The sequence below is a fragment of the Nicotiana sylvestris genome, chromosome 1 (assembly GCF_000393655.2).
Source record: "Nicotiana sylvestris chromosome 1, ASM39365v2, whole genome shotgun sequence".
Classification (NCBI taxonomy): domain Eukaryota; kingdom Viridiplantae; phylum Streptophyta; class Magnoliopsida; order Solanales; family Solanaceae; genus Nicotiana; species Nicotiana sylvestris.
The window spans coordinates 132632619-132644944 of record NC_091057.1 but is presented as its reverse complement, the minus strand read 5'-3'; the positions used below and the strand labels follow the sequence as shown (position 1 = coordinate 132644944).

At 38.5% G+C, this 12326-nt stretch overlaps 1 protein-coding gene across 1 annotated transcript in view; it reads left to right on the top strand.

Moving 5' to 3' along the window:
- Window positions 1–589: 589 nt before the first annotated feature.
- The window catches only part of LOC104238318 (protein SUPPRESSOR OF QUENCHING 1, chloroplastic), a 33181-nt gene continuing 21444 nt past the window's right edge, over window positions 590–12326 (top strand). Inside the window, exons 1-13 of the mRNA XM_070168028.1 lie at window positions 590–1056; window positions 1855–1955; window positions 2082–2138; window positions 2226–2320; window positions 3484–3583; window positions 8638–8696; window positions 9065–9192; window positions 9507–9627; window positions 10083–10170; window positions 10270–10348; window positions 10592–10652; window positions 10843–10918; window positions 11753–11863. Coding sequence (XP_070024129.1) covers window positions 702–1056; window positions 1855–1955; window positions 2082–2138; window positions 2226–2320; window positions 3484–3583; window positions 8638–8696; window positions 9065–9192; window positions 9507–9627; window positions 10083–10170; window positions 10270–10348; window positions 10592–10652; window positions 10843–10918; window positions 11753–11863 — 1431 coding nt within the window. The 5' untranslated portion in view covers window positions 590–701. The remainder of the gene's footprint in view (window positions 1057–1854; window positions 1956–2081; window positions 2139–2225; window positions 2321–3483; window positions 3584–8637; window positions 8697–9064; window positions 9193–9506; window positions 9628–10082; window positions 10171–10269; window positions 10349–10591; window positions 10653–10842; window positions 10919–11752; window positions 11864–12326) is intronic.

The following is a 12326-nucleotide window of genomic DNA, read 5'->3' as shown; positions in this document are numbered from 1 at the left end:
ACCGGTCAAAGATCATGGCGGAAATCCCGGAACAAATCAGATCAAGGGCGGTTGTTTGGGATAATCATGTGATTTACTTCTCTAATTAGAGCTATACCATAATTAAGATTCCTCTAATATATAAAGAGGAGTCCCCATCACTTGTAGACACACATTCACACAGATCAAAGCAATAAAATATTTTCTCTTTAGTTTACGCTCTCTTGTTCATCAGCTCGTTGCATTTTAACTGTTCTTACATAACTAGTTGAGGGTATCCGATCTCAAGGGCTCTGTCCAAACGTGTCCAAATACTGGTTTGCTTTATATTATTGTCAATTTCCATCTATTATCTTTACGTTTATCAATTGGTATTAGGTGAAATCAAGTATCTTTAAAACCACATTATAAATTTAATTTGTTATCCCACTTTTAGGGTAAACAATATATTAAGCCAAAACAGAAAGGAGATAGCAAATTGATAAGGAAAACCGACATTTCCCATCACATAAATATGGGATGAATAGACAAAATCCCACCTCAATTCGGATTATCCGCTAAAAACAACCGTCGTATCCGAGTCGGATAAAAGGGTGTAATGGGCCAATCACACGGAACCACAACTAAATCCTTTTCCCCGCCACCCATTAAACAACCAAATACGAGTTTTATTTGAGGTTTCAGTTGAAACATCACCAAAGGCTCTTACCAAAGGCCAGAAAATGGCGTTAAGGCTTACACCATCTCCAGTGTCCACGTGCACTCGTGGAAAACCCAGACTCACTACACTTTTCACCTCAAGATCCAAATATTCCTTTCAATTTCGTCCAAAACCCTTCAGAATCTTGGAGTTGGAATCTAGAAAGATGAGTTTAAAGGTGAATGCTTGCCAGAAATTGGATGAGAAGATCGTATCAGAAAAGGGTAGCCAATGGGGAAAAGTGTCGGCGGTGTTGTTTGATATGGATGGAGTGCTTTGCAATAGTGAAGAACCTTCAAGAAGAGCGGCTGTGGATGTTTTTGCTGAAATGGGTGTTCAAGTTACTGTTGATGACTTTGTGCCGTTCATGGGCATGGGTAACATTCTTCTTCTTGGACACTCTCTTTATTAATTATTACATTCTTTTCATTTATTTGCGTTCTATGGTGTACTAGTTCAGGGTACTGGTGGAGATCATCATTGTTGAATCATATTTTTTTCATATGTCTGGAAAGAATTAGCCGACCCCAACAAGTTTGTGATTGAGAAGTAGTTTCTTGATTGATATGTTTGGGAACAAGACAATTTTCTAAAAAAAAAAGAGACAGATTTTGTGTGACTTCCCTTATCTGCTTTGGATATCACGTCTTAAGTTAGGTTAAAGCACAAAGCATTAGTCCCTCACTTTTAAGTTGGTAAATCTCTGTGCAGAAAGCAATTGTTCACTGCTACAGTCAGATTGCCTCATTATATCCTTATCTCAGCAATTGGTCATTTTCTTTAAAGCCATGCCAATGACTTTGGTGAAGTAATGATTAGGTCCTCTTCGGGGAACTTTGTTATGTAAGAAACAAGAGCACCATCATCTACCTCATTTGAATATCTGTTTTTTGTGAAGCTTCATCTCTAACACTTGCGTTACATAGTCATTCCTTTTCTCTGTGAGAACTTGTTGTTGTGAATCATTATCAAGTTAATTGCCATCGGATCATAAACTTTTTTTTTTCCAGTACTCATTTTTCGACCCCCAAGTAACGGACACATAAAAAAGTTGATGTAATGTTACTATCCTTTAGGAAAGCAAATTTTGAGTGTATGACACCTTTTTTCCTTTGCCATCTTTTGTCAATAACCTCTTCTCTTTTTCATTTTCTGTTGTCCTCGAAATAAATCAGGTGAAGCATACTTCTTAGGTGGTGTTGCTTCTGCTAAGAGTGTTGAAGGATTTGATCCCAACGCTGCAAAGAAGAGATTTTTTGAGATATATTTATCAAAGGTGATTGAAATTCTCATATTATTAAAAAATATCTACTTTTTTTTTGATAAGGTTAAGAATATCTACTCTTAAAGCACTTTCCTTTTAGACATAGTAACTGACCCCAAAACTGACAATCATTTGTAGTACGCAAAACCGAATTCTGGCATAGGTTTCCCTGGTGCTTATGAACTTGTCTCTCAGGTATGTGACCTGTGTTGCAACTTGGCTCTATGTTCTTTCTCTTTCTTCTTTACTGCTTTTCATTAATTTGGTGATATGGTACAACAGTGTAAAAGCAGTGGTCTCAAAGTTGCTGTTGCATCTAGTGCTGATAGGATTAAAGTTGATGCAAACTTGGCTGCGGCAGGTTTACCAATAACGATGTGAGTTAACGTAATGCACTTTAGCTGTGAATAGTAGCCTCTCATTCTTTCTATAACCAGCATACAAGAGACACTGAATTGTACTGAATGAACACATGGTGAGAACTTCATTTTATTTGAAATTATCAGTATAAATATATTTTATTGCTGCATGCTACCTGATATCTATTCCTGAGATGCTTGGCTTTGTGAGTATAACTGCTGTTGTGGAATTGCTGGACATAAACTGTTTGTTGGGACTAGGGGTGGCAATATGGTTCAAAGAAAACAGTTAACCACCCATATTATCCACTAAAAAATGGGTTGGATAATGAACTTTTTAAAGACAGATCAAATATGGATAAGAACCATATTATCCATTTAGAAAATGGATAACCAATGAGTAACCAATGGATAACCAATGAGTCTAACTTTTACATTTGTAAAGCCTCAAATTGGGGGTTCCTCAAGTTAGAGAAATTAAGAATTCTCCCAAAAGTGATCATATACAAGAAGTCATGGATAATATGGGTAACCCATATTATCCGCCGGTTAACCCGTTTTTTAATCCGTATTAAATATGGGTCGGGTCGGATAATTGATCCGTTTTTTCATTACCCGTTTTCAACCCGAACCATATCCGACTCGACCCGCCCGTTTGCCACTCCTAGTTGAGACAATGAATCTTTTAGTAGTGGAATATAGAGCTCAGACTCCAAAAAAGTTAAATATGCTTGGATCTGTGGATGTAGAGATTTCTGTGACTATTTTATTGTTCTATATCATGATTACTCTTAACTTTAAAATTGCTTCATAAGTTCAACTTGTCTGTTAGTAGTAATTTCTTGGTTGTCTGTATTTAGGAGTTTATATCTGGTTGTTAATCTTATCAGACAGATACCTGGTAGATGGTCCTAGCTCTAAGACAAAAGTATCAAAAGAGCTGTATGTCCGGGCACATAGTAGTGTACATGCATTTGTATGTATGCAAACACATGATCTATGAGTTGGTTGGTAACATAGTTTGGAAGAACATAGAACTTTATTGTGGTTTAAAAGTGAAAGTGTACACTTGTGACGAGAATGGCGGGTTTGCAGTGAAATAATTGAAAGCTTCCTCGCCTTTATCTTTAATTATCTTTTAATTTATATGTGACCTCATTTCCTGTTTCTTTCATTGACAGGTTTGATGCAATTGTATCTGCTGATGCTTTTGAAAATTTGAAGCCTGCTCCTGATATTTTCTTGGCTGCATCACGGATTCTTGATGTTCCCACTAGTGAGGTAGTTTCCAAAATGTGCAATGCTGTTTCGCTACCACCCATCACAATTTTTTGTAGACACTTAGCTCTGGGTAGTATGTGATGATAACCTGATGAAAAACTTCTAGTCGCTTAAGATATTACCAATTTCTGCATTCACATTTTGTTTAAGCGAGACTTCCCTACATTGTTATCCACTTATGCCTGTAATCAGATGAAGCTTGCTGGAAAACACAATACAAGCAAAAAAGATAATGAGAAACTTGATAAGTGTGAGAAGGCACGGGAGAAAATATGATATATATTGATATATGGTGTGTGATGCAATACAAGAGGTGTTATTTATAGCTACTCTATACAAAGGGGATGCTACTCCTATTCCAATGTGGGACAATTACATAGCTATCTCTAACACTCCCCCTCAAGCCGGAGCATATAAATCATATGTACCGAGCTTGTTACATATATAATCAATGCGAGGACTAGTGAGGGACTTGGTGAAAATATCTGCAAGTTGATCATTCGATCTCACAAACTTCGTAGTAATATCTCCTGAGAGTATCTTTTCTCTGACGAAGTGACAATCAATCTCAATGTGTTTAGTTCTCTCATGAAACACCGGATTTGATGCAATATGAAGTGCAGCTTGATTATCGCACATAACAATACCTGAGCTAGATTGAGCAACCTCAATACCTAGAAAGTACTTCAATCTGCCTAGATCCTTAGTTTGAAAGTGCTGGAAGAGATGCTGCTTCAGATTAGTAATACCATCCTGATCATTGCCCGTAATAACAATATCATCAACATAGACTACCAGATAAATACATAGACTTGAAGCAGAGTGGCAATAAAACACAGAGTGATCAGCTTCACTACGAGTCATGCCAAACTCCTGGATAACCGTGCTGAACTTACCAAACCAGGCTCGAGGAGACTGCTTTAGACCATAAAGTGACCGACGCAAGCGACATACAAGGCCACGAGACTCCCCCTGATCAATAAAACCAGGTGGTTGCTCCATATAAACCTCATCCTCAAGATCACCATGAAGAAAGACATTCTTAATGTCCAACTGATAGAGGGGCCAATGACGAACTGCAGCCATGGATAGAAAAAGGCGAACTGATGCCACTTTAGCCACTGGAGAGAAGGTATCACTGTAATCTAGCCCAAATATTTGAGTGTATCCTTTGGCAACAAGACGTGCCTTAAGTCGATCAATCTGGCCATCGGGACCAACTTTGACTGCATAAACCCAACGACAACCAACGGTAGATTTACCTGAAGGAAGAGGAACAAGCTCCCATGTACCACTTGTATGTAAAGCAGACATCTCGTCACTCATAGCCTGTCGCCATCCTGGATGAGACAATGCTTCACCTGTAGACTTAGGGATGGAAACCGAGGACAATGAAGATATAAAAGCATAATGGGGAGATGACAGACGATGATAACTCAAACCAACATAATGAGGATTAGGGTTTAGTGTGGTCCGTATACCTTTTCGAAATGCAATCGGTGTACTAGGAGCAGGATCCGCAGTAGGAGCCGTGTCAGGTGCAGGACGAGAACCAGATAAGCCTGATGTAGGGCGCGAACGACGATGATAAGTCAAGAGTGGTGTTCCTGTGGCTGGGGAACTAGGAGGGATAACACTGGACTCCTCAAAAGTTGGTATGAGTGAAACCTCTGTGGTTGAAGGTGGAGGAGGATTACTAAACTCCTCAAAAGTCGGTATAGGTAAGACCTCAGATATGTCATGGTGGTCAGCAGAAGTGACATCAGTTGTGAAGAAAGGTTTAGACTCGAAAAATGTGACGTCAGCTGACATAAGGTACCTATGAAGATCAGGTGAATAACAACGATATCCCTTCTGAACACGAGAATAACCAAGGAAGACACACTTGAGAGCACGAGGAGCTAACTTATCTTTCCCCGGGGCTAAGTTATGAACAAAACATGTGCTCCCAAAAACCCGAGGTGGAAGAGGGTATAAGGCTGACTGGGGAAACAATATTGAATGTGGAATCTGACCCTTGATGGGAGATGAAGGCATCCTATTAATCAAATAACAAGCTGTGAGAACTGCATCGCCCCAAAAACGCAGCGGAACACGAGACTCAATTAGAAGTGTGCGAGCAGTCTCAATAAGGTGCCTATTCTTTCTTTCTGCAACCCCATTTTGCTGAGGGGTATAAGGACAAGATGTCTGATGAATAATTCCATGAGAAGACATAAACTGCTGAAACTGAGAAGATACATATTCTAAGGCATTATCACTGCGAAAAATGCGGATAGAGACACCAAATTGGTTTTTGATTTCAGCACAAAAACTCTGGAATATAGAGAATAACTCAGAACGATCTTTCATTAAGAAAAGCCAAGTACATCTTGAGTAATCATCAATAAAGCTAACAAAATAACGAAATCCCAAGGTTGAACTGACTCTACTAGGACCCCATATATCAGAATGAACCAAGGAGAAAACAGACTCTGCATGACTCTCAACACTACGCGTAAAGGAAGCTCGGGTATGTTTCCCAAGCTGACACGACTCACAATCTAATCTAGACAAACTGGATAAACTAGGCACCATCTTTTGAAGTTTGGATAAACTCGGATGTCCTAAACGTCTGTGGATTAGATCTGGAGGATCTGTAACTAGACATGTTGTGGAAGGACTGAGCGAGTTAAGGTAGTAAAGACCTTCTGATTCACGACCTGTACCAATTGTCCGTCCCGTACTGCGGTCCTGCATAATAAAAGAATCATCAATAAAATATATACCACAATTGAGGGCACGAGTCAAACGACTAACAGATGCAAGACTAAAAGGACAACCAGGAACATAAAGAACGGAATCTAGGGTGATAGAAGACAATGGGTTGGCTTGTCCAACTCCTTGTGCCTTAGTTTGACATCCATTGGCTAAAGTAACAGTAGGAAGAGACTGTGAATATACAATATTCGACAAAAGTGATTTATTACCAGAGATATGATCAGAAGCGCCTGAGTCCATGACCCATGGTCCAAGAGTACTAGACTGGGAAACACAAGCAAAAGAATTACCAGCAATAGGAGTGTCAGTCTGGGCAACTGAGGCTACTTGTGGAGATGTTTGCTTACTTGCTCGATACTGAAGGAGCTCATTATATTCTTCTTTAGATACAGAAAAGCCCTGGTTACCTGTAGTCTCGCTCTGAGCAACGTAGGCATTTTTGGGTGGACGACCATTTAAGGAATAACACATTTCGTGAGTTTGTCCAAGTTTGTGACAATAAGAACACTTGGGTCTAGATCTCCCAAAACGACCGCCTCCTCGTCTATTCTCCATAGCTTGAGATGGCCGAACATCCACTGTCTGGGATGCAAGAACAGAGGAATCAAGTATCTGTGATGAAATCACTGGGTGACTTGGTGCTGCAGCAAGGCGAAGTAATCGAGAGAATAATTCATCAACTGTAGGGACAGTCGGACTCGCCAAAATCTGGTCTCGTACTGAATCAAGATCATGAGGAAGTCCAGCGAGTGTAAGAACTAGAAACATTTTCTGTCGCTGCTCTTGTTGTTTTGACACACTAGCAGAAACTGACATCAATGTCTCAAATTCCTCCATGACTGCCTGTACCTGACCCAAGTAAGTAGACATATCTAATTCTTGCTTCTTTAAGTTTGTCATCCGTGATATCACATCATAGAAGCGAGATATATCATTAGTGTATAACGTACGAGCCTTTGCCCAAACCAAATAACATGTCTGGAATGGCCGAAACAAAGGCATCAACTTAGAATCAATAGAACGCCACAAGATGCTACATAATTGAGCATCAATTTTTGCCCAAAGCGCTATCGCCTTTTCATCTCCTTCGCTAGACTGTTTAATCAGATGATCTTGCACACCTTGACCTTTACACCACAACTCGACAGATGAAGCCCAAAGCTAAGTAGTTTGAACCTCCCATTAAAGGTTCCGAGGTAATCATAACATTAGAGTTTCCAGAACTCATGCTTTTAGACCCAAAAACATCAATTCCCAAAGACATCTTGTAAATTATTACCAAATAAGAGAAATAATCAACTGTAATCCACTGAAAATAGAGTAAGGAATACTGAACCAGAATAGGAAACTACTGTAGCAGTTGGAACGTTACTGTTGCAGCCGGAAAATATTCAAAGTGGTCGGAATGAAATAAAAACAGTAGGGTTAGGATCGGAATTACCAGAAGACCCAACTGTTCTGAAAGAATTTTTTCAAAAAATGGCCGGAAGTCCACCCCTTTTTTTGAAATCACTATTCACGCCGGAAAAATAAAAAAGTGGTCGGAATTTGGTGTAACCTGGATGGGTAGGCTCGGAATTGCAAGGGAAACAATCTGTCCTGAAGAGTCATCGCCAAAAAATGGCCGGAAGGTGGCCCACGCAACGTTGGAACTTCGCCGGAAAATTTTCTTTGGACAACTACAGTACCGCCGGAGATTTTCACTGGGATTTGGTCGCCGGACAGTGACTACTCTTGTGGTAGTGTTGGATTTTGTGCACAACACTGACCGAGACAAAACAGACGCAAAACAACTTTGAAAGTCGCCGGAAAAAAGGGTTCCGGTGACTGATTTTACTTCCCGGAATCGCTGGAATTTATGCACAGCGATAAATCTCTCACGATAGCTCTGATACCATGTGAGAAGGCACGGGAGAAAATATGATATATATTGATATATGGTGTGTGATGCAATACAAGAGGTGTTATTTATAGCTACTCTATACAAAGGGGATACTACTCCTATTCCAATGTGGGACAATTACATAGCTATCTCTAACAATAAGTATGTTCTTATTTTGTATGTTGAAAATTAAAATTTCTGGACAGAAAGAGATGCTTAATTGTCAAACGTTCTGTCAGTGGGAACAGTTTTTCTAATTTTGGATACATCATTTTCTTTATAAAATAATGATGGCGCATTATGAATTGCTGAAGGTTTATCATCCGAGGCTGATGAATCTTGATGTTTTAAGCAAATAAGCATTCTTTTTGTCGATCTTGGTAGACATTATCATAATCCTCTATGTTGACAGTGTATTGTGATTGAAGATGCATTAGCCGGAGTACAAGCTGCCAAAGCTGCGAAAATGAGGTATTTGCAATCTGAGTGCCTTTTCCTTTTATTTATATAGTTGGACTACATACACTCATTCAAACTTGTTGGTAACCCTGACTCTACTCCTCTTAGAATCCCTAGAAGAATAGAAAGGGCACTTTTTTTTTTTTGGCTCAACTTGTAAATATTAAGTGCTGTCTTGGTGTTGATTTTTCTTAATATAGTTACCCTTCTCTCAAAAAAGGTAACACTGACCGTACTTGGACTTTCCTCTTCATTTGTTGCATTTGTCAACTGAATCAATGAGTTGTATCAACATCATTCTAATTTTCCCTCTTTGGTTCTCGTTTTAGTGACCATTTTGATTCCATTCTATATTCTTAAGTATGTTGACCTACTTGCAGATGTATCGCTGTGACGACAACTCTGTCAGAAGATACTCTAAAAGCAGCGGAGCCAACACTCATCAGAAAGGAGATAAGCAATATATCAATTGAAGATATCCTCAATGGTGGTGGCTCTGGTAGCCATAGTATGTAGTTCACCAACATGTTAAGAACTGCCCTTTTCATGTAATATTGACAAATGTAGAATACTGAAGCTCTTGTGTGTCACTATGAAAAAACTTGCGAATAAGTTGTTTCTTGTATTGACTCAATTATTATTTGAAGGATTTCCTGTTCTCTGCTCCCTTAAGCTGTATGCTTTAGCTGCTAACTATTGTCTTTTACTTAGTTGATGGAAAGCTGCTGGTTCTGATGTTTCTCTAGCATATCCTTTGTGGTTAATAGTGGCTTCCTTTCTATGCTTACTATATAATGAATCTTATGATGACAAACATTGCAGATGTGATGGTGCAGGAATCCCAATCCATTATTGATCTAGCTGTTTCTTCCCCTGAATCCAATAGGACAGAGAGTATTGCAGATAATTATCCAACCAGTGGTGCTGTATCTTCAGTTGGAGGGTAAGAGGGATTCAATATCTTGATCATCAAAATTAGATCATCTTTGTCATCATGGCCACTTTTCATATCTAATACCTCGAATTGCTGTATTCATTTGTAGCTTCATAATTTTTTTTTCTCTTTCCCTTTTTTCCCCTTCTGAGATTCTTTTCTTAAACTTTACCTGGAGTAAGTCGAATTGCTAAGAACAGTGCATACTGGCAATATCCTTATCAATCTATTCTAACCTGATGTATATATAATCACTGAGTTACATGCTTTATTTTGCTGCATGTAGGATCAAATATGCTTAGAGAGTGACATGAATAATGCTCATACAAATGAAATTCTCTCGTTTGCAAAGTGGGATACTTTTGTCCCCAAAAAGGGTCCATTTCATGATGCTTTACGAGATTGCCATTTAGGGCATTTGGTATAAAGTTGTCGTGAGGTTGCAGAAATAATTTGTCAGACAGGGTGCAGGTTACGAGACGCGATGTTGTAAGATATGGAAGTTTAGGAATTGCTGCATCCTGTCTGCTCTTCACCATTACAAACTGGAAGGTATAAAAATTAAAGAAAGCAGAGCGTAGGAGAAAGAAAGTGAAGGCTTCCTTATAATTTACTTTGTTCATCTTTGCAAGCTTTGCTGTTCCCATGCAGGCAATGCAGTATGCATCTCCAAAAGCTATCTGGAACTTGTTATTTGGCACAGGCAGTCCTCCTTTTGAACAGAAAGAAGGTCTTCCTCTTTCGATGAAGTATTTGTTATCTGCTCTTTATTTTCATTCTTCCATTCTTCTTGCTGTAGAAAACTTCTCTCAATAGCACTATCTTTTCTCTTATTTTTGTGCATTTCCAATATGGCTTCTATCCATTTTGTATATGAAACATGGGCTACTTCTTTTTCCTTTCTTTTTTTCCTTTTATTTCTTGCAATATATAATGGAAGGAGATTATTTTTTATTGTCTGTTGCCACTGCAGATGCATCCCGTTCGCAGAGGATTCAACAATTTGTAGACTATATTTCTGATGTGGACGCCAGGTAAACATAGGGTTTTATGTATTTTGAAGCTTAATTTTAGTTTGCAGATTTCCTACATTATGAAATCACTATCATTTATGTTGCATGTATTCTGGCATCTTGTGAATCCTTACATCTTGATATACTTCTCTTTAATTGATCGTGGATTCTTGGCTTATTTTATCATGTTTAATATTCTGCATTTTGTTAGGAAATCTACGGCTATTGTGCCTGAGTTCCCATCTAAACTTGATTGGCTGAATACAGCCCCCCTTCAGCTACGCAGGGTAAATACATAATTCCATCTTTAAATTCTGCTTCTTCTGGCAAATTTATTTCTTTTTCTTATGACTTATTTTTCTTTTGTGCATATTTATGTTCTTCTGTCATTCTTCAGTCTTGATGCAAAAATTCTTCTGGAAACTTTTCGGTATCTACTGCTATCAGTTTTGAAATTGTCTAAATGACGTTTTCTATTGACTACATGTGTACATAAAATTCTTGAAACTTGTAGAGAAATTCCTTCCAAATATAATAGTGTTGTTTCACAATATGTTGTAATATTTTAATGGATTACCATATTATCCTTTTGAGATAATGTTAAGGATCTTTTGACTAGGGCATTGGTTACAAAAAGCTTTTGGTGACAACCATGAATACCTTTTTTCTAACGGTGGTGTTCGGGCCAGCTTGTGCGCGCCTCGACTATTCCACCGGGTACCTACTACCTCCCACCAACACATGTACAAAATAACTCTGACGTCGCCCCTCAAGGCTTAGGCAGATGTGAGACAACCATGAATACCTATTACCTATGTTGCTCGGATTCTCCGAAAATGTGGCAGGATACGTGTCGGATCCTCCAAAAGTAGTGCATTTTTGAAGGATCCGACACGGGTGCGGCTACATTTTGGAGAATCCTCGCAACATAGCCTATTACACCATTATGAATTTGAAAAATATCTATTCTGCTGAATAGTACTTTAAATCTTATTGTTTCTTGGAGGTATGTTTCTAAGTTGCATATATTTACCAGGAAATGGAAAAAGGAGGAGTTCTGGATGATATATTCATGCTATTACTATGCACCTGTTCCCTGAAACATTTCTATGTTTGCGCAGGATTTGAAAGGAAAAGTGGTTCTTTTGGACTTCTGGACTTACTGCTGCATTAACTGTATGCATGTACTGCCAGATCTGGAGTTTCTAGAAAGAAAATATAAAGATATGCCTGTAAGATTGTCTTTCACCCTTTCACCTTTAGGGTTTCAGTCTCAGCTTTATTGAAATGTTATTCTGTCTACTACAATTTGATCGTCTGAGAATAGGCATCAAATGAGTTTTGCAGATTGCTAGTGCTGTCAAAGAAGAAGGAGCTTTAGTAGCTTTTAATTGGGCTAATTTATTAGCTTTCTGAGTTAATACTGACGGTCAAACCAATATAGGACATGCGTAAAACACAAATAAATAAAGAACCTGAAACTAATAAAGATAGCACGACCTCAAATAATTGCTAGTCTCATATGCGTGAAATGAACATAAGATAATTGTTCATGCCCCTTTCATAAAAGAATCTTTTTTTAAGAGGAAGCCAATATTTCTTATCCAAATAACAGGAGAAGAAGCTAATATTGGTTATCAATTTAGTATTTCTTATCCACAGATGCCTCTGAAGGTTTGCATACACACTTCTAAA